At 44.8% G+C, this 24,570-nt stretch overlaps 1 protein-coding gene across 1 annotated transcript; it reads right to left on the reverse strand.

Annotated features, from left to right (window-relative positions):
• Positions 1–1,454: 1,454 nt before the first annotated feature.
• On the reverse strand, positions 1,455–21,112 carry LOC116507801 (E3 ubiquitin-protein ligase RNFT1-like). Its single transcript, XM_032216132.1, is given in 9 exon segments — positions 1,455–1,485; positions 4,288–4,389; positions 7,352–7,415; positions 9,714–9,869; positions 11,792–11,945; positions 14,210–14,273; positions 14,276–14,309; positions 19,223–19,297; positions 21,080–21,112. Coding segments are annotated over 7 exon segments (540 nt in total). The 3' UTR covers positions 1,455–1,485; positions 4,288–4,389; positions 7,352–7,391.
• Positions 21,113–24,570: the final 3,458 nt, after the last annotated feature.

Below are 24,570 nucleotides of genomic sequence, written 5' to 3' on the forward strand. Positions count from 1 at the left end.
ACTGATTAATTGTTCTCACTGCCAGGAAGTTTCCTCCTCAGTTCTAAGTTGCTTTCTCTCCTGATTAGTTTTCCACCCATTGCTTCTTGTCCTGCCTTCAGGTGCTTTGGAGAATAGATTGACTCCCTCTTCTGTGGGGCAACTCCTGAGATATTGGAAGACTGCTTATCATGTCTCCCCTAGTCCTTCTTTTCATTAAGCTATCACAATTTAAGTCATGATTAAATCACTGTAGAAAGGCTCGATTTAAATCAACTCGATTTAAAACAATTTTTACGGAGCAACTGATATCGCTATCCCACAGCGGCAGACTCGCCAAAAGTTTCCAATAGTGCACAATATACCCGCCTCATGCTAAATAACTAAGCTCCATTCATGCTGAATGGAGATAATTATTAATGTTATAAAACTATCTTTAGATAGATTTATACTCCAAAAGGATTTTATTAAAATTTAAAAACTATTTAAATAAATCCAATTTAAAATTTTAAAATCCTTTTATTTAAAAAAGTCATCATTTTTATCCACCCTGATTAGCCTGCAATACTTGCACTCTAATCACTGCACCACCATATATTAGATTTAATATGCTCACCTTATCCTCGGTCACAAGTAAATTCATGTCATACATATAAGTGCTGGGAAAAAAATGAGTTGTAAACATGTCAAAAGGTTTAACACAAAAAAATTGCAGGGCTGACCGATTCAAACTGCATTTATTTTCACCAACCATAGGCTACATTTTTTTAAAAGTATCGCTAAAATAACAGCTTTCCTCTTTAGTAAAATCTAGCTGCTTATGACAAAATAGAGGCCAAAACTTTTGTTCTTTTAAAATTCGGACTTAGAAAATGTAAAAAACGTCCATCCAGATTTGCATAATTGAAAATTGAGATTTACGTTCATGGAAGCCGAAACTGATTCCATGAGTCTCGCCACGCGACGGCCAGGTACAATGGTTAGAAGCATCCTGACAACGGCAAATCCTACGAGGTGGATTTTGTACCTAAAAATCTTACAAGTTTTGCACACGCCAGATGTTAACACTGGAAGCAGTAAAAAGGTCTCCCATTGCTGAGTTTGGTAGACTAGTGATTGTAAAAAAATACTCAGAAATTTGGGGATTTCCAGAAGCAGCCTTGAAACGGGGGTTAATTCCGTGTGGAAAATTAAGGAGGATATGGGGCTGTGATAATCTGAACGCATTCCACACAGTCGAGTGGAGAGGACAAGGCATTATTCCTTCTGCCTCCCTCTTTCCTTCCAGCCATTGTCCTCTACAACAACACGACGCCTGACGTTCAAATGAGTCCATACTGTGAAGCACAAGGCCACTTTTATTTTTAGCTTGCTTTAATAGAGTTGCAATCGGGCAGAGGTTGCGCCGTCGTACCACTGTTGACGTGAGTGGAGAGACTGTTTCGACACGGGGGACAGGTCTTCTCCCGGTCAGCCACGAGCGATGCAGTCGTCACAAAAGACGTGCTGGGAAGAGAAGGGATTGCTTTAGTTAGAGGAGCATGCAAAGTCAGGAGAATATGACGCAAAGGTGCCTTTTTTCCCCCAAGATGCAACTGGGACTTTCTGGGTTTTTTTTTCCTTTGAAGATGTTTGCTTCTCATCAAAATGCTTCTTCAACTCTGACAGAACAATTAACGGTGGAACTACTTGCCTCTAGAAACTGGGTGCTCCATCACTGGAGGGTTTTCAAAGATGTTGGATAACCATTTGTTCTTAAAGTGCTCCAGAGTTCCTGCCTAAGCAGGGGGTTGGACTAGAAGACCTCCAAGGTCCCTTCCAACTGTGTTATTCTATTCTATTTTATTCTATTCTATTCTGTCCAAGAGATTTGTCAAAGAGATCAGACAACCATTTGCCTGAAATGGTGTAGGTTTCCTGCTTCAGCAAGGGGTTGGACTAGAAGACCTCCAAGGTCCCTTCCAACTCTTCTATTCTGTCAAAGAGATCGGACCACCATTTGTCTGAAATGGTGTAGAGCCGGATGGTGAACCTATGGCGATGCGTTGCCTTTGTCAGCTGGCCAGCGCAAATGCGCGTGCTGGCCAGCTGAGTTCAGCTTTTTTTTAAGTCATTTTTTGCCCTCCCCAGGCTCCAGAGGCTTTATAGGAGCCTGGGGAGGGCAAAAAGAGCCCCCTCCCCGAGGCCATCCGGAGGCTTCAGAAGCTTCCCTGAAGCCCCCGGAGCGCAAAAAAATGGCCCTAAGGGCGAACTGGAAGTTCGGGAATGGACTTCCAGTTTGCTCGTGGGGCCGGTTAAAGCCCTCCAGAGGCTTCAGGGACCTTCATGAGGCTTCCCTGAAGCCTCCGGAGGACTAAAAATGACCCTACTTCCGGTTTGCTCGTAGGGTCCTTTTTTGCCCACTGGAGGCTTCAGGGAAAAAGGGTCCCTAAAGCCTCTGGAGGGGGGGGGGAGGCTGTTTTCACTCTCCCCAAGCTCCTATAAAGCCTCTGGAGCCTGGGGGGCGAAAAAACATGCAAAAAATGGGGGGAAGAGCCTCTCATGCGCGCATGCGCACTGGGGGTTGTCGGGCGTTGCATTATGGGTGCAGCACACCCACGCACGACCCCCCCCCCTGCGCTCCCCCCCTTATGGCACACGAGCCAAAAAAAGATTCGCCATCGCTGGTTAGGGGTTCCTGCTTGAGCAGGGGTTGGACTAGAAGACCTCCAAGATCCCTCCCAACTCTGTTGTTTCTGTTGTGTCGAAAACCATCCTGGGTCACAAAGTCTCTCTGCCATTATTCTGAACTTCCTATGACCAGTCACTTAGCAACAGTTGGAAGGTACGGCAGATTCCCCCGAAAGGTGCTTACGACCAAACTCCGAAGTTACAACAGCTGGTCTCTCCCCCCACCCCCTGCAGTGACATGACCACATTTCAGGCATGGTTTGCAGTGTCCCACAGTCGCGACCATGATTTATGTTTTTGGGCAACATCAGTGTTTACTTCTGTTTTGGGGCAAAAACATCCCATGCCAAACAATCACACAGCACCCACTGAACAACCATGGTGATTCACTTAACAGCCGTCTTTAAAAAAAGGGTGGTGTAAAATCAGCATGGTCAGGTGACGGGCCACTTTACAACCGTCACGACTTCTAACCATAACAACAGACTCCATTAGGGTTGCAAGTCGAGAGTTACCTTTAACGGGACCCAAAAAATCTTTCAGATTCTTCTACTTTGTCTTAAAACTTAGTTTCAGATCTGGTAATGCTTATGCACCAGTTAGAATACTTTTAAGGTCAAACATGCAGACTTGAGAGAATCTCCCAATATTTGCAGGATGGATTAAATAACCCAGTGGATGATGTCCCAAAGGTGCTTTTTTTCAAGAGGCAACCGGACTTTCTCTGTTTTTCTTTGAAGACGTTTCGCTGAAGCTTCTTCAGCTCTGATTGGATGGTGGGGAAAAGAAGGATTTATATTCTTTGCAGACAGCTGGTCATTTGCATCCCTTTAGAGAGTCATTGAGGCCACTTGAAGCTTCATCTGCTCTGACTGGATGATGGGGAATGGAAGGATTTATGTTCCTTGCAGACAGAACTGGTTCATTTGCATTCCTTTAGAGCATTGTTGAGCCCACTTGGACATTTGTCTATGTCCTTGGGGGCACCTGAGTAGAGCAAATGAATGCGGAACCTTTTTGGAACTGCTAAAAGGACTGTGCTGTAGACTGGAGATGCTCCTTGCAGACAGCTGGTTATTTGCATTCTTTGGAGAGTCGTTGAGGCCACTTGGAGGTTTGTGTCCTCAGAGTCTGGTTTGAAAGAGAAGTCGAAGAGGCCATCTATGTCCAAATTGAAGAGCCCTGCCTCAACAGAGGGGGAGGGATATGACATCATCTATCTCCAGCCCACAACACCTTTCAGCAGTTCCAAGAAGGCTCCACACCCATTTGCACCACTCAGGTGACCCTGAGGACAGAGATAAACCTCCAAGTGGCCTCAACGACTCTCTCAAAAGGATGCAAATGACCCAGCTGTCTGCAAGGAGTACAAATCCTTCCCTTCCCCACCATCCAGTCAGAGCTGGAGAAGCTTTCTTGGAGGAGAAGGGAAACATCTTCCAGGAAAAACCAGAAAGTCCAGTTTCCTCTTGAAAAAGCACCTTTGGGACAGTCGTGACTTGGATATGACAGAGGATATCCACAGACATTAAGGAGCTGAAGATCTCATTTGTTACGGAAGTGCGGTTACAATGAAAACGGTGCACGCAAACTTCAGTGCAGGGTGTGGCTTGCAAGGATTTGACAGGTGAGTGTTACCTGGCAGAGGAGGACAACTGGCTTCTGAAACTCAGCTTGACAAATGGCACAAAGATCGTCTGCTTCGGCACGCTGCCTCTTGCTGGCCACCACGCCGTAGCTCTGCAAAGCGAGGAGGAGGAGGAAGAGGGTGAAATTATGTCAGAGGCGCTGGAGAATAGAGAGAGTATTTAGGGGTCCTTGGTGCTTTTTGAGCCTGGTTGTTTTCTTCCAGATGTTTCACTACCAAACTAGGTTAACATCATCAGTGCAAAACCCCACTCCCTTCTAGCACTGATGATGTTACCTAGTTTGGGTAATGAGACGTCTGCAAGAAAACCACCAAGCTCTGAGATCACCAAGGTGCCCTCATTTCAACCTTCAGCTACAGATATTCTCCTTTAGAGGTTTTTAGTTTGCAGTTCTGACCCAGAGACATCCTGCTCGTCTGTTCACCGTAAGCCCAGATTTATTTTTGGATTGTTTTGCAGCGTTTATTTTTTAAAAAAATGCAGAGCGGATCTTCCTGGACAAAGATCAGAAAAGGCTCCAAGGATTTGGCTCGTAGATATTTGGACTTTTCCAAAGCAACAGATGGATATGATTAATTTTATACATATAAAAAGGTAAGACTTTCAGTCGCCAACTACTAGCACTGATGATGTTAGCTAGTTTGGTAATGAAACGTCTGCAAGAAAACCACCAAACTCAGAGAGCACCAAGATTCCACATCCTTCCTCTTCCTCACGTTCCACTCCTTTCTAGCACTGATGATGTTAGCTGGTTTGGTAATGAAACGTCTGCAAGAAAACCACCAAGCTCAGAGAGAATTTCACCTTCAGCAAAACTATCAGGTCAAGCTATTCTAAACAAACCCCAAACCCCGCACTCCCTTGCACTGATGAGGTTACCTAGTTTGGTAATGAAACGTCTGCAAGAAAACCACCAAGCTCAGAGAGCCACGAGAACGCCACAAGAACTGGCGTTAATTCTGTCCCAATGGTTGCGGTTCTTTGTGCCATGTTTTATAGGATTATAAATACTAATGTAATAGTTGGTATCTATTATTTTTGAGACAGAACTTTTGATTTTTTAAAATCATGGTTATAGATAATGTATGTGTCAGGCCTGCAGTCATATTCCTTTGAGGATCTTTGGCCTGCCACACTCTCATTAGGGTGGGGGATTTAACAAGGGGTAGAATGTGTTGTTTTCAAAATAAAAAATTCCTTCCTAGAAGCTCAAAGTCATCTTTTGTCTCCCAAACCTTTGCACCGGATCGGAAGCAGTTGGGCGTAGGTCCTAGTGTGGAAGAAGAAGATTGGACCATGTGATGGACTGTGGGTGTGGGGACAAGATCATGAACTTTTAACTGGGTGGGATCCTGATGTAACTTCTAGAATTGGGATTCCATAGCATGATGCCAACATGGCCTGCCTTATTAAATTGGAACTTTAAGCATAGTTTTGCCTTTGACTCCGATTTAATTCTGCATGATATTTGGAACGCTGACACACACTCTTTCTTTACTATGCTGTTTCATTAGTGGGGAATTGGGAGGGGGAATAGTAAGTAGACGACTGTGTTGTTGTCAAAATAAAAAATTCCTTTCTAGAAGCCCAAGGTCATCCTTTGTCTCTGCATTTCTGGACCTGACCAGAACTGGATGGGTGGAACTGCCAGTGTGACAATAGAAGATTGGACCATGTGATGAACTTGTGGGTGTGGGGGCAAGATCATGAACTTTCAACTGGGTGGGAAACCCAGGAAGCTTTCAGATTCGGGTTTTCCACAGATGTGCCAACATGTCTCTCTTAATAAATTGGAACTTAGAGCAATACTTTGCCTTGGACTCTGATTTAATTTTGGATGATATTTGGAACGCTGACATTATGTCTGTTGCTCAAAATGTACTTAGAGGGTGATGTTTAAAGAGGCGTGAAAGCAGTTGTTGGAAGGACTTGCTCCATCTGAACTTTGCTGTATAGCTTTTTCGATTGATTGATTTACTCATTGCATTGATACAGCCACCCATCCCGCAGAAGCTAACTATAATAGCAAACAATTAAAATTCTGAGTATTGCACAGAGACACATGCTGTGTTTCAGCTCTCTCCTGCGACCAGAGTCCTGGTTAAGAAAGAAGCTGGCAACTATTGGGATCCTTTGTTTTCTCCTTGGTGATTCCATGCTTAGGTTTGTCTGGCATTAATCCCTGCTTATCTGAACATTGCCTGGAGGGATGTTCCAATCCTTTGGGTTTTTTTCCCCCTAGGTTTTGTCTTTTGAATGGTGTGTAAATGTGGGTTACCTCTACATGTTTGTTGATGACCGATACCTTCTTCTGCCAGCTCTAGTGTTATTCTGTAGCTACCCCACTTATTCAGACTAGGGACTCAGTTTATCAAAGATGTTTATTGGGTTAAGGTGATATTCTAAGGTCAGACATCTCACTCTCCGCCCCAGGGAAAAAGAAATCCCCCCTTTTTTCGGGTCTCCTGAATGTCTGCCCAGCGATGCCTTCCAAACAGAGAAACAATGTAATATGAATGACTCACTGAATTAACTCTTTAATCTGTTATTGAAATAAACAGATTCATTTCTGAATTCCTATTAAGCTTGAGACTCATTCTTTTGCAGATCATACAGGTTGTCCACAACTTACAACTATTTGTTTAGTCATCATTGTTACAACAGCACTGAAAAAAGTGACTGATGATGCCGTTTTTCACACTTATGACAGCATGGTCATGTGAGCAAAATTCAGATATTTGACATGTATTTATGATGATATTTTGCAACCTTCTGACAAGCAGTCAGTGGGGAAAGCAGATTCACTTAACAACCATGTTACTAACTTTAAGAACCACCGTGATTCACTTAACAACTGTGGCAAGAAATGGTTGTAAAATGGAGCAAAGCTCACTTCACAGCTGTCTTAGCAAAGAAAGAAAGAAAGAAAGAAAGAAAGAAAGAAAGAAAAAAAGAAAGAAGAAAGAAAAAAGAAAGAAAGAAAGAAATTGGACTCAGTGGTGGTCGTAAGTCAGGATTATCTGTAATTCTCCTTGGAGCATACAAATACTCACCGGCCGTGTAAAAATATCCGTAAGACCCTTCTGAAGTTTTTTAGCTGTGTAAAAAACTCAAAAGCTGAAAAACAAATGAGAAAAAAAATTATGGTTTGTCCTGTAATAATAGAGTAAGGTTCTACATATAGGCAAGAAAACGAAATGCACAGGTACAGTATAGGTGGTACCTTGCTCAACAGTAGTAACTGTGAGAGGGATCTTGGAGTCCTAGTGGGCAACCATTCAAATGGGAGCCAGCCGCATGCAGCAGCTGTCAAAAAAGCCAACACAGTTCTAGGCTGCATCAACAGAGGGATGGAATCAAGATCACATGAAGGGTTAATGCCACTTTATAAGGCCTTGGTAAGGCCACACTTGGAATACGGCATCCAGTTTTGGTTGCCACAATTTAAAAAGGATGTGGAGACTCTAGAAAGAGTGCAGAGAAGAGCAACAAAAATGATTAGGGAACTGGAGGCTAAAACATATGAGGAACGGTTGCAGGAACTGGGTATGCCTAGTTTAATGAAAGAAGGACTACGGGAGACATGATAGCAGTCTTCCAATATCTCAGGAGCTGCCACAAAGAGGGAGTCAAACTTCTCCAAAGCACCTAAAGGCAGGACAAGAAGCAATGGGTGGAAACTAATGAAGGAGAAAGCAACTCAGAACTGAGGAGAAATTTCCTGACAATTAATTAAGTGGAACAGAAGTTGCCTCCAGAGGTTGTGAATGCCCCAACACTGGAAGTCTTTAAGAAGATGTTGGATAGCCCTTTGTCTGAAACGGTATAGGGTTCCCTGCCTAGGCAGGGAGTTGGACTAGAAGACCTCCAAGGTCACTTCCAAATCTGATATTGTATTGTATTATTGTATTCTAATAGTTCACTTGGTTTTTCAGACTTAAAGGATTTTTTGGAAGAACTGAAGCTCTTAACTATGAAGCTACCGTGTTTCCCCAAAAATACAACAATTCTTATTTTCTTTTCACCCCAAAATATGGCCTTGGCCTTATTATTGGGGGGAGGGCTTATTGTTTTGGGGTTACAAAATAGCGCAACACAGCAGCCATGAGGTGACCATGCTCATGAGCAGCTGCCCGGCAACCCTCCTCTCCAGCCAGGCAGAACGGCACTCCCAGCGGTATGCAGAAGGCGCCAAGCCGCAGGAGTCGGGGGGGGGAGGTGCTCGCACGGCTTGCCGCCTTCGGGATACCGCTGGGTTGGTGAGTGCCGCTCTGCCCAGCTGGAGGGAGTTGCGCGAGCACCTGTTCCACCTCCCACTCGCGCACTTCCCAGCCTCACCACGGCCTGGGCCAGCTCTCCCTGCAGGGCCAGGCCGGCCGGTGCTGCCACCATCCCAGCACTGTGGCTTCTAAAGCACCAAGTCTGTCACTGGGGCAGAGAGTCTTCTGGCAGCCAGCCACAACCACAGAGCAGGAAATGCACTCCCAGAGTGGCCACTGCCAGAAGACTCTCTGCCCCAGCTCTGGAAGATTTCAAGGGTTTGGAAGCCGCAGAAGAAGCCAATATCCCTCTTCTTTGTGGCAGCCCCTGAGATATAGGAAGACGGCTATCATTTCTCCCCTAGTCCTTCTTTTCATTAAACTGGACCTGCCCAGTTCCTGCAACTGTTCTTCATATGCTTTAGCCTCCAGTCCCCTAATCATCTTTATTGCTCTTCACTGCACTCTTTCTAGAGTCTCCGCATCTTTTCTACATCGTGGTGACCAAAAACTGAATGCAGGATTCCAAGTGTGGCCTTACCAAGGCCTTATAAAGTGGTATTAACAATTCACATGATCTTGATTCTATCCCTCTGTTTATGCAGCCTAGAACTGTGTTGGCTTCTTTCTTTCCTTGATTAGTTTCCACCCATTGCTTCTTGTTCTACCCGCAGGTGCCTTGGAGAATAGTTTGACTCCCTCTTCTTTGTGGCAAACCCTGAGATATTGGAATATACTGCTATCCTGTCTCCCCTGGTCCTTCTTTTCATTAAACAAGACATACCCAGTTCCTGCAACCGTTCCTTTTAGTCTCCAGTCCCCTAATCCTCTTTCTTGTTCTTCTCTGCCCTCTTTCTAGAGTCTCCACATCTTTTCTACATCGTGGCGACCAAAACTGAACGCAGTTTTCCAAGTGTGGCCTTACCAAGGCCTTATAAAGTGGTATTAACCCTTCACGTGATCTTGATTCTATCCCTCTGTTTATGCGGCCTAGAACTGTGTTGGCTTTTTTGGCAGCTGCTGCACACGGCTGGCTCCTGTTTAAATGGTTGTCCACTAGGACTCCAAGATCCCCCTCAAGGACTACCTGCAAACTGCTCCCACTGTGACTCCATTCTTTTGAGGGTAAGACACTCGGAAGGCAACCAATGTTTACCTTTAGGATAAGATACAGCAGAGCCAGCAAGATGCCAAAACTCCACCCGATGCTACCGTCCGATTCCCTTAAGCCAACCAGATATCGAAACCACACAGGGGGAACCACTTTAGAATAGCTCTGGCAAAGCTCTTCCAACAGCATATACCAGTAACCCTGTAGAAAACAAGGGAAACAGAACAAAGACGAACATTAGAATTCATGCAATGCAGTTAGTCCTCGACTTACAACGGTTCATTTAGTGACCATTCAAAGTTACGACGGCACTTTAAAAAGGGACTTAGAACCGTTCTCCGCACTGACAACCAGTGTGACTACTGGGGTAACCCAGGAGCAAATACAGTAAACAGAGGTTTGTATTTAAATAGTGGTTTTATCTACAAAGATATATACATACATGTACTTTAGTCAGACCTCAAACAAACAGCAATCAGCAAATTACAGCACAGAAGCACAGATGGAGAGAGATACGCCACAACAGGGCCTCTTCTTATTACAGGCTCTTAAAGTGACATCAGCCCAAAAACCTTGCTGACTCATTCCCAGCATTACATCACCGTAGGAACTGGTCAGCTCTTAAACACAACCATCCCAGTACCCCATGGTCACACGATCAAAATTCCAGCACTTGGCAACTGACTCATACTTATGACAGCTGCCGTGTCCCGGGGTCATAGGATCACCATGTGCAACCTTCCCAGGTGGCTTTTGATAAGAAACTCAATGGGCGAAGCCAGATTCGCTTAACAACCCTATGATTCACTTAACAGCTGCAGTGATTGGCTTAACGAATGCGGCAAAGGAGGGCATAAAACGGGGCAAACTTCACAGCCATCTTAGCAAGGGAAATTTGGGGCTCAATCGTGTCCTCCTGTTTTATAGCAGGTTGCTAAGTATTTTCAAGACACAAAAAGAAGAGTGTCAAAGCAGTGATTTTTTTGAAATCAGAATTTAAGTCACCAATGGGGGGATTAGGGGGATAAATCCCCCCCCCTTTCCAGTACAAAGTTACAATAGCACTGAAAAGAAGTATGACCATTTTTCAGAGTTACGACTGTTGCAGTATTCCAAAAGTTGTGTGATCAAAATTCAGAAGCTGGGCAACTGGCTCGTATTTATGATGTTGCACTGTCCTGTGTGTGTGTGTGTGTGTGTGTGTGTGTGTGTGTGTGTTGATCGACTTTTGTGACCTTTTGGTGAGCAGCGGAGAAGCCAAATTCACTTCACAACCATAACAAATGCATGATCCACTTAACAACTCTGGCAAGAAAAGTCACAAAACGGGCCAAAGCTTCCTTAAAAATGTTCTCACTTAGCAACAGACATTTTGGACTCAATAGTGGTTGTAAGTCAAGGATTCACCTGCATGGCCCCTTTCAAATGCACCCCTCAGTTCCAAGGCAATATCTGCATTCTTGGCAATGAGTTAAGGCAGCAAAACCTGGTCTCGCTAAAAGCAGCACAACTGTTGTGGCCTGCCAGCAGAGCTGGTGGCAGATTCAGACAGTGAGGAAGTTGGGGAGGAAGATGGGCCAGTCCTGGAGTCTGGGGAAGGCTCTGAGGAGGGCTCTGTGCCAGAGGCAGAGAGGGGGCCAGGGCCATCTGACCAGTTATCAGCTGCCTTCAGAGTCGGATATCAATGGGGCAGAAGAACAGCTGGAGCCTGTTCCCAGTGTGCGCATGCGCAGAGTTGCCAGGTGAAGGGAACAGCTAAAGAAGGGGTCGACTTGGGTAAGGCCACAGGTGGACGATGAAGGCCCCTCCATAGGAAATAAAAGAGGAGCGAAAGGGAAGTGGACTTTGCAGGAGACAATTAGTTCCCTTAATTAGTTCGTGACTCTCCGAGGCTCCTTGCTAAGTTTTGCAGATATCGGCCTGGCAGCTCTCCAAGCCAGATAAGGTCTGTGACTGTCAATCCTCCCTTGAAAGACTTTGCTGGATGTCAATGAGCAGAATTCACAGTCAATTAATCAAAAGGGTTTTTTTGTCGGGACAAGAAATCTGCTTCGTGGTTTGGGGAAGCCTCGCTCAGAACAAGGACAGCTAAATTAAAATCAAATTAAAAGAGTGCGTTTTACCTTGGATTTAAGAGACATGATAAAACAAGGCAGCAGGAGAACGGCGCATTTCAGGCTCATGAAGACAAACTTCAAAACGAAATCTGTGACGCCCACAATCCAGAGCACCTCCCAGAAGTTCAGAAAATCCACCGTCGGAGTTAAGAGGATCAAGCTTTGAAGAGAAACCATAAAAACAGCGGAGGATTAGGGTAACTGGGATACAAAACCCAGCCTGGAAAGAGGTTAAACCCCCGTGTCAGCCTCTATTTTGCTTGCTTGCTATTGGCTGCCATAGAAACGGGGAGGGTGGGTATTTGGGATGGGAAAGTTATGGTGCTGGAGGAGTTATCAGAGGGGAAGTTGGGTCTCACCAACTGAATGAGAAGTTTTGAAGATGCAACTCACATGACACCTTAGGGGGTTGCAGATTGGTTATTGGATTGGGTGACGGGGGGGGAGGGTGCTGGATAAAAGTTTGATATGTACTTGTTTGTGCCTTTTGGCTCAGATCTTGCTTTTCGTTCTGCTATCCCTTCATGACCAGGATAAGTATCTTTAATTCCACATACAATGGAGTTTTCTTTCTTCATTATTGATGGAGGCACACCTGACACACAGATTCATGCACTTTTGGATTTTGTTGGCTTCGTCATATACAGGCAGTCCTCAACTTACAACAGTTCATTTAGTGATATGCGAAGTTACACCACCACTGAAACCAGTGACTTATGACCAGTGGTGAAATTCATTTCTTTTTTCACTACTGGTTCTGTGGGCGTGGCTTGGGGTGTGGCAGGGGAAGGATACTGCAAAATCCCCATTCTCTCCTGATCAGCTGAGACTCAGGAGGCAGAGAATAGATGGGGGCGGGGCCAGCCACAGGTGGCATTTGCCGGTTCTCCAAACTACTCAAAATTTCTGCTACCGGTTCTCCAGAACCGTCAGAACCTGCTGAACTTCACCCCTGCTTATGACCATTTGTCACAATTAAGACCTTGGCAACATCCCTGATCACGTGATCAAAATTCAGACGCTTGGCAACTGACTCGTACTTATGACGGTGGCAGAGTCCCGGGGTCACGTGATTTCCCCCTTTTGCGACCTTCAGATAAGCAAAGTCCAGGGGAAGCCAGATTTACTTCACAACCATGTGACTAGGGCCCCTCGCTGTCGGAATCTGGTGGCAGCTCCAATGGCTCCTGCTGGGCCACAACATTAATGTAACTCTTGTCCCGCAGAAGTTGTCCGTGGCAAATGAGCTGGGGCCAACTCTCATAGTGTGAGCCCGGATGCCATTTTGGGAGCATCTTCAAGGCTGCCACAGCAAAGCCGGGTGGAGCTGGGAATGTGAGGTTTGTGTGTGTGTGGGCTGGGGAGGGTAGAGATAGCTGGGGGATGTGTAGCAGTGGTGGGATTCAAAAATGTTTACAACTGCTTCTGTGGGCATGGCAGGGAAGGATACTGCAAAATCCCCATTCCCTCCCGATCAGCTGGGACTCGGGAGGCAGAGAATAGGTGGGGGCGGGGCCAGCCAGAGGTGGTATTTACCTGTTCTCTGAACTACTCAAAATTTCCGCTACCGGTTCTCCCAGAACTGGTCAGAACCTACTGAATACCACCTCTGATGTATAGCCAAAAGCAAGGATGCTCTACCAGTGTTGGAAGGGCGTGGACAAAAGCCAGTTGGGACTGCAACCTGATTGGATCATTGACAGACCTGTGACCTGGGAGGCAAGTACTTTGGGTTTTGATTTGGGTGGGGAAAACTCCGGGTCCTTCAAAGTCAGGTTTTCACCAGCTGTGCCAATATGATACCCCAAATAAAATTATGCTTTGAGGAACGCTAGGCCTCAGAGTTTTGATTGCTTTGGGTTGTTACCATATTTTTCAGACTATAAGATGCACCGGAGTATAAGACACACCAAGATTATGAAGAGGTAAATTTAAAAACACAAGCTTTGCCTTCCAAAACCCCTGGAGCACTCTGTGGGCCTCCCAAACCCTCTGCACGCCCCGTTTTTTTGTGAAAAAGAAGCATGCAGGGAGTTTGGGAGGCCTGCAGAGTGCTCCTGGGGGGCTTGGGAGGGCAAAAAACACCCCATTTTTTGTGAAAAACGGGCCCATTTTCTCTTGTTTTTGCCCTCCCTGGCCCCCGGAGCAATTTGCAGGCCTCCCAAACCCGTTGCATGCCTCGTTTTTTGCAAAAAACACGATTCGCTGGGTGGGGTTTTGGGAGGCCAAAAATGGCCGTATTCGGTGTATAAGACGCACCAACATTTCCACCCTGTTTTAGAGGGGATGGAGTGCATCTTATACTCTGAAAAATACGGTACTTGGAACCTGACACATAGATCCCCGTACATTGGGGGGGGGGAGTCCATCATAAGTCGAGGACTTCCTGTACCAATACAGGGAATCGAACCTGTGTTGTGTTACCTGTAATGAAGCGACTGAGAGTAGAAGGTGTAATAGATGAAAACAGATGATCCCGTCAGGAAAATAGCAGCCACATACATCGTAGCCTGGAGCACCTTTCCTGCAAGAGAACATTTAGAAAATGTAGGTCAATCGGTAGCCTCACGGGGCTAAACCAAGATGCAAAGGGAGTCACGTGATTCCATTGGACCGGGATGGTATAAGGAACCCTGCCTTGAGCAGGGGTTGGACTAGAAGACCTCCAAAGTCCCTTCCAATTCTGTTATTCTGTTATAGTCTTCCAAAACAAACCATTTCAATAAAATTCTGAGCTCCACAACAACAAATATTGATCTGAAACCTGAATTATTATTTTTTTGGGGGGGAGGAGACTTTACCAGAAACGTACAGTAAAGAAAATGTATATTTGATAATTCACTTAATAATTGCAGCTGGGATTGTATTTGCACAAAATTGGACAAATGAAGCGATCCCTCTGGAGAAGGTGATGAGGAAAATATTAGAATGGGCAGAAATGAATAGGTTAACGCTTGAAATTAAAGAGAAGGAACAATCTGATTATTATGACATATGGGAAATATGGGTAGAGAAAATATGAAAATGGAAAAAAGCAGAGGAGCGAAACAGAGAAAATGTTTTAACCGAGTTAAAGAAGAAGAGGATTGTTATAGTATTAGGTATGGTATGTATTAGGATTAGTATTAAGTTAAGATAGATAAAATATTAGATATGGCTGTACATTGTAATTGTTATTGTATAAATCAGTTTTCCCAACCTTGGTGACTTTAAGTCCTGTGGACTTAAAAGTCACCAAGGTTGAGAAACACTGGTATAAACTATTTGCACAAAATGTTTGTACCCAGACGACACACTGTTTAATGGAAGATGTGGTTTCAATCAAAATTAAAAAATTAAAATTAAAAACAACAAAAGTCCTTGGAATTTTTACTTCACAATATACAGGTGGTCTCGATCACAATTGAGCCCCGAATGTCTGCAGTCCAGCAAGGCAGTTTATAAGGGAGTTTTGCCCCATTTTCGTCCGTGGTTATTAAGTGATTCATTACACCTATTAAATGAATCGCTGCGGTTGCTAAGCAAAGCGGATTGCCTTTGCTTGTCGGGGGCCAGCTGGAAAGTTTACAAGTGGTGAACACGTGGCCCAAGAACAATGCAACGGTCATAAGTGCAAGCCAGTTTCCAAGCATCTGAATTTTGATCACATGACCATGGGGATGCTGCGATGGTTGTAAGAGTGAAAAACCAGCCGTAAGTCGCTTTTTTTTCCGTGCTGGTACAATATCCCCTTTTGCAATCTTTGGACCAACAAAGTCAACGGGGAAATCAGATGAACTTAACAACCGTTTTATTAATTTAACAACTGTAGTGATGCACTTAACAACTGTGCCAAGAAAGATGCCACCAGATACGTGGGTCGTATGGTGGACATGTGCAGAAGCAAAAAAAATATTGGACAAAAATACAAATGTGGCTGGAAAAGATGATAAAGCAGCACAATGACTTAAAACCAGAAATATTTTTGCTGGAGATTTTGCCTGAAACTTAGGGAAAAGGGAATGCATATTTAATTATAACGTATTAACCGCAGCTAGAATTGTATTTGCACCAAACTAGAAAAGTTGAGAGATCCCTACTGATGAGAATGTGATTGGGAAAATATTAGAATGTGCAGAAATGAATAGACTAACACTTGCCATAAAGGAAAAGAACAAGTAAATATCGTATTTTTCGGAGTATAAGACGCACCAATAAGACCCGTTACCTTCGGGTACCGTCGACCGGGCAATGCCGGTTGGCGACTACTCGGGGAGGTCTTTCTCTGTAGCTGCTCCGGCCCTGTGGAATGATCTCCCCGCAGAGATTCGGACCCTTCCCACTCTCTCAGCTTTCCGTAAGGCCACTAAAACCTGGCTGTTCTGGCAGCCTGGGGCTATTGACAATATAGTGCATGGTGTGTTTTAAGTCTATCTTTTCTTTTTCTCTATGCCTTTTTTGATTTATTTGTATTGTAGGCCGCCCGAGTCCTACGGGATTGGGCGGCATACAAGTGTTATTAAACTTTGAAACTTTGAAACCAAGGTTTTGAAGAGGCAAATTTAAAAACAAATTTTTTTGCACTCTGCAGACCTCCCAAAAACAGCCCAGTTTTTTTTTAAAAAAGGGGGGGCATGAATAGCCTTTAGGAGGCTTGTATAGTGCTCCTACGGGATGGAGGGGCAAAAATGAGCAAAAAATGGTCTGTTTTTTGCTCATTTCTGCCCTCCCCAGCCCCCAGGAGCACTCTGAAAGCCTCCTAAAAGCTATAACAGCCATTTCGGTGAAGGGGGCAGGGTTTCAGGAGGCCAAAAAAAAATGCTGTATTCAGTGTATAAGACGCACCCAGATTTTCAGCCTCTTTTTTGAGGGAAAAGGTGCGTCTTATACTCCGAAAAATATATAACATGGGAGCTATTTTATAAATGGTTGGAAAATAAAAACAGAAGTCAGAAATAAATAGAGATCAGTGAACCATAGAAAACATGTTGAGATAGAGACGTAGACAATATGATTCTCACCAATATGACTATTAAGATTATTATATTTAATATTATTATTATATTCTTATTAGAAGATACGTTAAGAAGGAGAAATGAATAGATTTATGATGCTTATTACTATTGTAAGGTTAGAGAATCAATATCAGTGTAATTAATACTGTTGAAAATTCTAATTGTTACTACGGAGATATTTGTACCCAGATGACACTCTGTTTAATGGAAGATGGAATGTTTAGTTAAAAAATAAAATAAATAACGTTTTAAAAAATGGTGGCAAGAAAGGTCATAAAAACAGGAGAAAATTCACTTAAACCACTGTCTTGTTTAGCAACGCAAATGTTGGACTGAAATTGTGGCCTTAAATCGATGACCACCAGTGTTAGGTATTTACACTGATACTGACACACACACACAAATGCACACACACGCACACATTAACGGAAAGATATAACAGCTTAAAGTATTTTAAAAAGTTACAGATGATGCCATTAGGATGCTTTGACTATTTCTCTGATATTAATTGTATTTATTGATTTTTTTTCTGCCCTATGCCACACAGAATGTCAAAACAGCATAAACAGGTTCAACTGGCATTTAAGTGCTTTCCTCACCGACTAGTGTTCCTTAAAATAAGTAACGTGTTCAGATACATCTAAATCTCCTACTCGGTAAATAATAACGGAAGACCAATTTTAATAATAGTTCCTGTCATATTTATAGGCCATGCTATGCTCTATAGATCAGTGGTGGGTTCCGGATCCCGTCGCAACCGGTACGCTGCGATGGGGCTGGGTGTCCAGCACGGGCATGCGGGCTGCACATGCATGCACATTCACTGCTGTGCGATGCTTGACTGCTTGCCGGAGGGGTTGTGCAGGCGCTGTACGCTGCACGCATATGCACAAATGGCCCAGCTTAGAAACAGGTAAGGAACGAAGGCGGCGGGCGGGGCCCTCCAAAGCACTGTTCCGGTACAGTGGCTGCTGCTCACAGCAGCAACCGGTACACCCGTACCGGGGCATACTGCCCGGAACCCACCACTGCTGTAGATGTGCCAGAAGCTGCTGGCTTGTCAGAATGCTCTGAAATTTGTATCCCATGTTTATTCTTTTTACAAATTATCTCAAGGCACCAAGCATATCCTAAACACCGGCCTCCTCTGATATTCCCCACAAAGGTAATCTTGTGAGGTGGGTTGGACTGAGAGAGAGTGACTGAACCCAACTTCACCCCAGGTGGCTTTCACGCCTAAGGCAGGACTAGAACTCATGGCCTCCCGCTTTCTAGCCTGTTACCTTAACCATTAGAACAATCTGACACTCTCTCTCTCTCTCCGCTCTCTCTCTCTCTCTCTCTCTATATATATATATATATCTATATATATATATATATATATAGATATATATATATATGCATGCATGCATACATACATACATATATATATATATATATATTTCATATATCAAATTAGTTTATTGAAATAAAGGTAATCCTGAGTTACGACCACAACTGAGCCCAAAATTTATGTTGCTAAACAAGACAGTTGTTAAGTGAGTGTTCCCACCATTTTACCGACCTTCCTTGCCACCATTAACACGAATCATTGAAGTTGAGTGACACAATTGTGAAGTGAATTTGGCTCCTCCATTGTCAGAAGGTCACAAAAGCGAATTACGTGACCCCGGAGCACTGCAACCGTCATAAATGTGAGACTGTTGCCAAGCGTCTGAATTTCGATCCTCTGACCGTGTGGGATGCTGCAACGGTCGTAAAAGTGAAACAGTCATAAGTCACTTTGTCAAGTGCCGTTGCAACTTTGAACTGTCAATAAAATAAATGGTTGTAAGTTGACTACCTATAATCCAGTGGTCTGCATGCATTAAGTTTAAATTTCTCAATGTGTTCATCTAAAATGTCCCAGGTAAGTATTTCCTTAAAGGTAAAGGTTCCCTCCATATGTGCTAGTCGGTCCTGACTCTAGGGGGCAGTGCTCATCTCTGTTCCAAAGCCGAAGAGCCAGCGCTGTCCAAAGACGTCTCCGTGGTCATGTGCCACCATGACTCAACGCCGAAGGCGCACGGAACGCTGTTATCTTCCCACGAAAGGTGGTTCCTATGTTTCTACTTGCATTTTTACGTCCTTTCGAACTGCTAGGGTTGGTAAAGCTGGGATAAGTAACGGGAATTCCACTCCATTACGCGGCGCTAGGGATTTGAACCGCCAAACGGCTGACCTTTCTGATTGACAAGCGCACGCCTTAGCCACTGAGCCACCGCGTCCCTCTTGTCCTTAAAAGGAAGCCTGAAAAATGAATAAATCTATGCTATTTTATAGCCTGGTAGAACACAAGTCAACACCAACCTTCTATATTTCTGTCCAGAATTTGTATCCGTCTCCGGAGTAAAAAGGAAGCTTTAAAAATACTTACAACCTTGCTGGAGGAATCGATACTTACTCTTAGGAAAACCTGGTTTACAATGGCTTGTTTGCATACATAAAGTTGTGAGCAGCCCAATTCCCAGAGATATGCCTGTTAGGAAAAAAGGGTCAATTATATAAACAAAAAAAGGAAAAAGGAAGAAAGGAAGAAAAAGAACAAAAGAGGAAAACAAAAAACAAAAAGAAGGCAACGATCCCAGGTTTCTTTCAAACAAATGGCAAAATTAAGCAAGAACTACACAATGCTCTATTAAAGAAGGAGACAAATACAGCAGATCTTTTATATACACAGGGGCACTGCAACCCTAAAGTCCAATAACATCCTTCACAAATAAATTTATTTGTGAGAATCCCAATGATGAATTAATAAAGAGCATTTTGTAGCTCTCACAACAAAATGGGGGAGACCGATAAAAAGATAATATTTGTAGCTCAGGGTTGAAATGAGGGGTGTTGTGGCCTGCCAGCGGAGTTGGCCGCAGATTCGGACAGTGAGGAGGTTGGGGAGGAACGTGGGCCAGTCCTGGAGTCTGGGGCAGACTCTGAGGAGGGCTCTGTGTCGGAGGCAGAGAGGGGGCCAGGGCCGTCTGACAGTTATCAGCTGCCTTCGGAGTCAGACATCAGTGAGGCAGACAAACAGCTGGAGCCTGTTCCCAGTGTGCGCATGTGCAGAGTTGCCAGACGAAGGGAACAGCTAACGAACAGGGGGTGACGTGGGAGTAAGGCCACAGGTGGACTGTGAATGGCCCCTCCCATAGGGAATAAAGGAGGAGCAAAAGGGGAGGGGTGCAGAGATGGTATTCAGCAGGTTCTGACCAGTTTCTGGCAAACCGGCAGCGGAACTTTTGAGTAGTTCGGAGAACCGGTAAATACCACCTCAGGCTGGCCCTGCCCCATCTATTCTCTGCCTCCCAAGTCTCAGCTGATTGGGAGAAAATAGGGATTTTACAGCATCCTTCCCCTGCCACACCCACCAAGCCACACCCACCAAGCCACACCACACCCACTCAGCCACGCCCACAGAACCGCTAGTAAAAAATGAATTGAATCCCACCACTGGAGTGGAGTTTGCAGGAGAACAATTAGTCCATTACTGCATTGCGGCGTCTGAAAGATATGGGCCTGGCTACTCTCCAAGCCTGATAAAGGTCGGTAGTTTGTGAACTGACTTGAAAGACGGTGGGAGAGGAAAGATTTTGCTGGAGAGGAATTCACTGTCAATTAAATAAAAGGGCATTATCGGACAAGGACTCGGCTTCATGCTGCCTGTTGTTACTTCCAGACATTTTATTACCAAACTAGGTAACATTATCAGTCCTAGAGGGAGAGGCGGAGGAGGAGGGCTGTGGGGTTCTTGATTATCTCTGTGCTTGGCTGTTTTCTTGCATTGGATTTCTTTACCCAACTAGGTAACATCATCAGTGCTACAGGGGAGTGGGGTCTGCAGAGATGAGGAGGAGGAGGAGGAAGAGGAGGAGGACTGTGGGGTCCTTAGTGCTCCCTGTGCTTGATTGTTTTCTTGCAGATGTTTCTTTTCCCAACTAGGTAAATTCATCAGTGATGTAATGAGTGGGGTTTGTTCTCGGGATGCCATAAAATGAGAGCAAACTCCTTTCTCTATTAGCACTGATGATGTTACCTAGTTGGGCAATGAAATGTCTGCAAGAAAACAAGCTCAGAAAGCACCAAGGATTCCTCAGAATGGGATGAATCCAACTTTTGGGAAAAATACTTGGGAAAGACTGGCTTGGAGATGCCGTGTTTTGACTGCGGTTTCCTATCTAATTAGTTCTCCATCTTCTTCCTCCTGTCCCCTGGAGCGATTATGCAATTAAACCGTAGTACAAAATGTAGGAGACGGGAAGAAACTCACATGAGGTTGACTCAGCTTTTCAAAGGTTGACATTCTTCTGAGGTGGGTAAAATGAGGACTGTTGGGGGGCAATAGGCTGATTCTAATAAACCACTTAGAGGTGGGAGCGAAATCCCTATGAGGCGGTACATAAGTCTAAGTACCATTGCTTGCAAAGGAAGGGAGGGAGGGAAGGAAGGAGGAATCTGTGGTGCACAATGGTTAGAATGCAGTATTGCAGGCTAACTCTGTCCACAGCCAGGAAGTTTGATCCTGACCGGCTCAAGGTTGACTCAGCCTTCCGTCCTTCCGAGTGGGTAAAATGAGGACCCAGATTATTGGGGGCAGAGGCTGACTCTGTAAACCGCCAAGAGAGGGCTGTAAAGCACTGAGAAGCTGTATGTAAGTGCTATTGCTTGCAAAGGGAGGGAGGGAGGGAGGAAGATGTGGTGGCGCAGTGATTAGAATGCCGTACTGCAGGCTATTTCTGCTGACTGCTGGCTGCATGCAATTCAGCAGTTCGATCCTGACGGGCTGAAGGTTGACTCAGCCTCCCATCCTTCCGAGGATGGGTAAAATGAGGACCCAGATTGGTTGGGGGCAATAGGCTGACTCTATAAAACTGCTTAGAGGAGGGCTATAAAGCGGTATATAAGTCTAAGTGCTACAGCTATTAGAACAGGCTGTACTCCAAAAATCAAAGCAGTATAATTAGAGCAAATGGCATCGTATCCGTGAAAGGATTTTCCTACAGTTTAAATAAGATAGTGGCATTCATTGGTGACAGCATGACCTCAAATCTTTCCTATGCAGCTTCACATAGCTTATAAAAAAAAAAGATTTGGGTATTTATTTGCCCACCTTGGGTGTTTATTTGAAACAAAATCACTCTCCACATTTGGTGTAGCATCGCAGGTGCCAGAAAGGAATATTTTATAGCAGTGGCATTCTGCTGTTAAGCAGTGGTGGGATTCAAATAATTTATCAACCAGTTATCTGCCCTAATGACAGGCTGGCTAGGTGTGGCCAGGGTGGGTGGTCATGTGACTGGGTGGGCGTGGCCAACTCAACATCACTCATCGCAAACCAGCCCCGCCTCTTGGCCACTCACCTCAACGGCCTCAACAAGGAAAAATTTCCCTCTCTATTTACTTATTGAATGAACATCCAAAATGCCCCCCAAAACAGCCCCCCAAAATGGCCTGAAAGCATCCCAAAAAACGGACAAAAACAGCTAAAAAGCCAGCCCTAAAATGGCCCAATAAATGTCTCAAAAAATGGTCAAAAATGCCCTGGAAAATGGGCAGGGTGGGGGCCAGCCAGTTTGCCCATGTTAACAACCAGTTCGCTTGAAACCGGTCAGAACCGGCTGAATTCCTCTCTCTGCTGAGAGGTTGTGGTGGAGCTTCAACCCCAAGAATTCTCCAGTCAGCAAGCAATCTACACTACAGGTGTCAAACTCACGCCTGCGGCCCATGGGGTGCTTAAATCCGTCCTGCAGGGCCGGCCTGGAAATATCAAGGGGACTGGCCCGCGGTGCCTCTGCCAGTCAAAACGGGTTAGGGGCAGGCCCCACGTGGGCCATTTTCGGCCTCCCTGGCCTCCAGCAAGCACTGCCAGCCAAAAATGGGCTACGCGGGGGGCTGCAGGAGGCATCTGCGTGGCCTGTTTTTGGCCAGCACAGTACTGCAGGAGGAGTCCGTCCCGTCTTCCCCACCTCCCCTGCTCCCCCCCCCACCGCCCGTGGAGGAGAATTACAATGCTGATTCGTCCCTCGAAGAAATCCAGTTCAACATCCCCGATCCACACCCTAATTTTGAGCTGAGAGCCCCTGTGTATACGGCAACAAAGGACAAATTTAAAAAATAATTCCTAGATGCTCATTAGCAATTTTTTTCCACTGGAGGCACAGAACATAAAACAGAAGGGAAAAGGGCAGAATAGCATTAAAAAAGATGGATCCCTGTCCCCTTTAAAATGGGGAAACTGGACTTCAAGATGAAGCTAAGTACCAAAAATCCAAATATCGGAAGCTATGCCCCAAACAGGGACCCGGAAGCTTTCTGCTCCTCCTTTTACTGGGGGAACTGAAAATAGAAATATGGGTAGTCCTCAACTTGTGACCACGATTGAGCCCAAATTATGTTGCTAGTTGAGAAATCTGTCCAGTGAGTTTGCTCCATTTGGCGACTTTTTCTCTCCATATTTGTTAAGTGACACACTGTAAGTTCCTAAATTAGTATACGGTTGTTAAGTGAATCTTAAGTGAATTTACGATCTTGCTTGCCACGGTCGTTAAGTGAATCACAGCAGTGGATAAATTAGTAACCGGGTTGTTTTAGTGAATCTGACTTTGCTTGTCAGACCCAAAAGGGAACCGCAATGACCTCTGGACACTGCAACCGTCATACATGTGAATCAGCTGCCAAGGATCCGGATTTTGATCACATGACCATGGCGATGCCGCAACGGTCATAAATGTGAAGAATGGTCATAAGTCCCCTTTTTTCAGTGCCCTTGCAACTTTGAACAGTCATTAAGTGAACTGTTGTAAGTCGAGGGATTATCTTTACATAAAAAATGAAAAGTAATTGTGTTTCTTACTACAGGCAGTCCCAACTTACAAACATTGTTTAATGACCGTTCAAAGGTCAAAGTTACATGGCAATGAACAAAGTGACTTCTGACGATGTCACATTACAACCCGTTGTACTATCCTCAAAGTCATGTGATCAAAATTCAGACGCTTGGAAACTGGCATCTACCCAGACGGGAACTCATCAAATCTGCAGACGACACCAAGCTGGCAGGAATAGCCAAAACTCCGGAAGACAACGCTGAGATACAGAAGGATCTTGACAGAACAGAGGGCACTATCTAACAAAATGAAATTCAATGGTGAAAAGAGTGCATTTAGGCAAGAAAAACGAAATGCACAGGTACAGTATAGGTGGTACCTTGCTCAATAGTAGTAACTTGAAGGGGATCTTGGAGTCCTAGTGGAAAACCGTTTAAATAGGAGCCAGCTGTGTGCAGCAGCTGCCAAAAAAGCCAACCGGTTCTAGGCTGCATAAACAGAGGGAGAGAATCAAGATCACGTGAAGGGTTAATGCCACTTTATAAGGCCTTGGTAGGCCACACTTGGAATACGGCATTCAGTTTGGGCACCACGATGTAGAAAAGATGGGGAGACTCTAGAAAGAGGGCAGAGAAGAGCAACAAAGAGGATTAGGGGATTGGAGGCTAAAACATATGAAGAATGGTTGCAGGAACTGGATATGTCTACTTTAATGAAAAGGAGGGCTAGGGGAGACATGATAGCAGTCTTCCAATATCTAAGGGGTTGCCACAAAGAAGAGGGAGTCTCCAAAGCACCTGTGAGGGCAGAACAAGAAGCAATGGGTGGAAACTAATCAAGGAGAGAAGCAACTTAGAACTGAAGAGAATTTCCTGACAGTGAGAACAATTAATCAGTGGAACAACTTCCCTACAGAAGTTGTGAATGCTCCAAA

This window comes from Thamnophis elegans, chromosome 4 (genome assembly GCF_009769535.1).
Source record: "Thamnophis elegans isolate rThaEle1 chromosome 4, rThaEle1.pri, whole genome shotgun sequence".
NCBI lineage: Eukaryota > Metazoa > Chordata > Lepidosauria > Squamata > Colubridae > Thamnophis > Thamnophis elegans.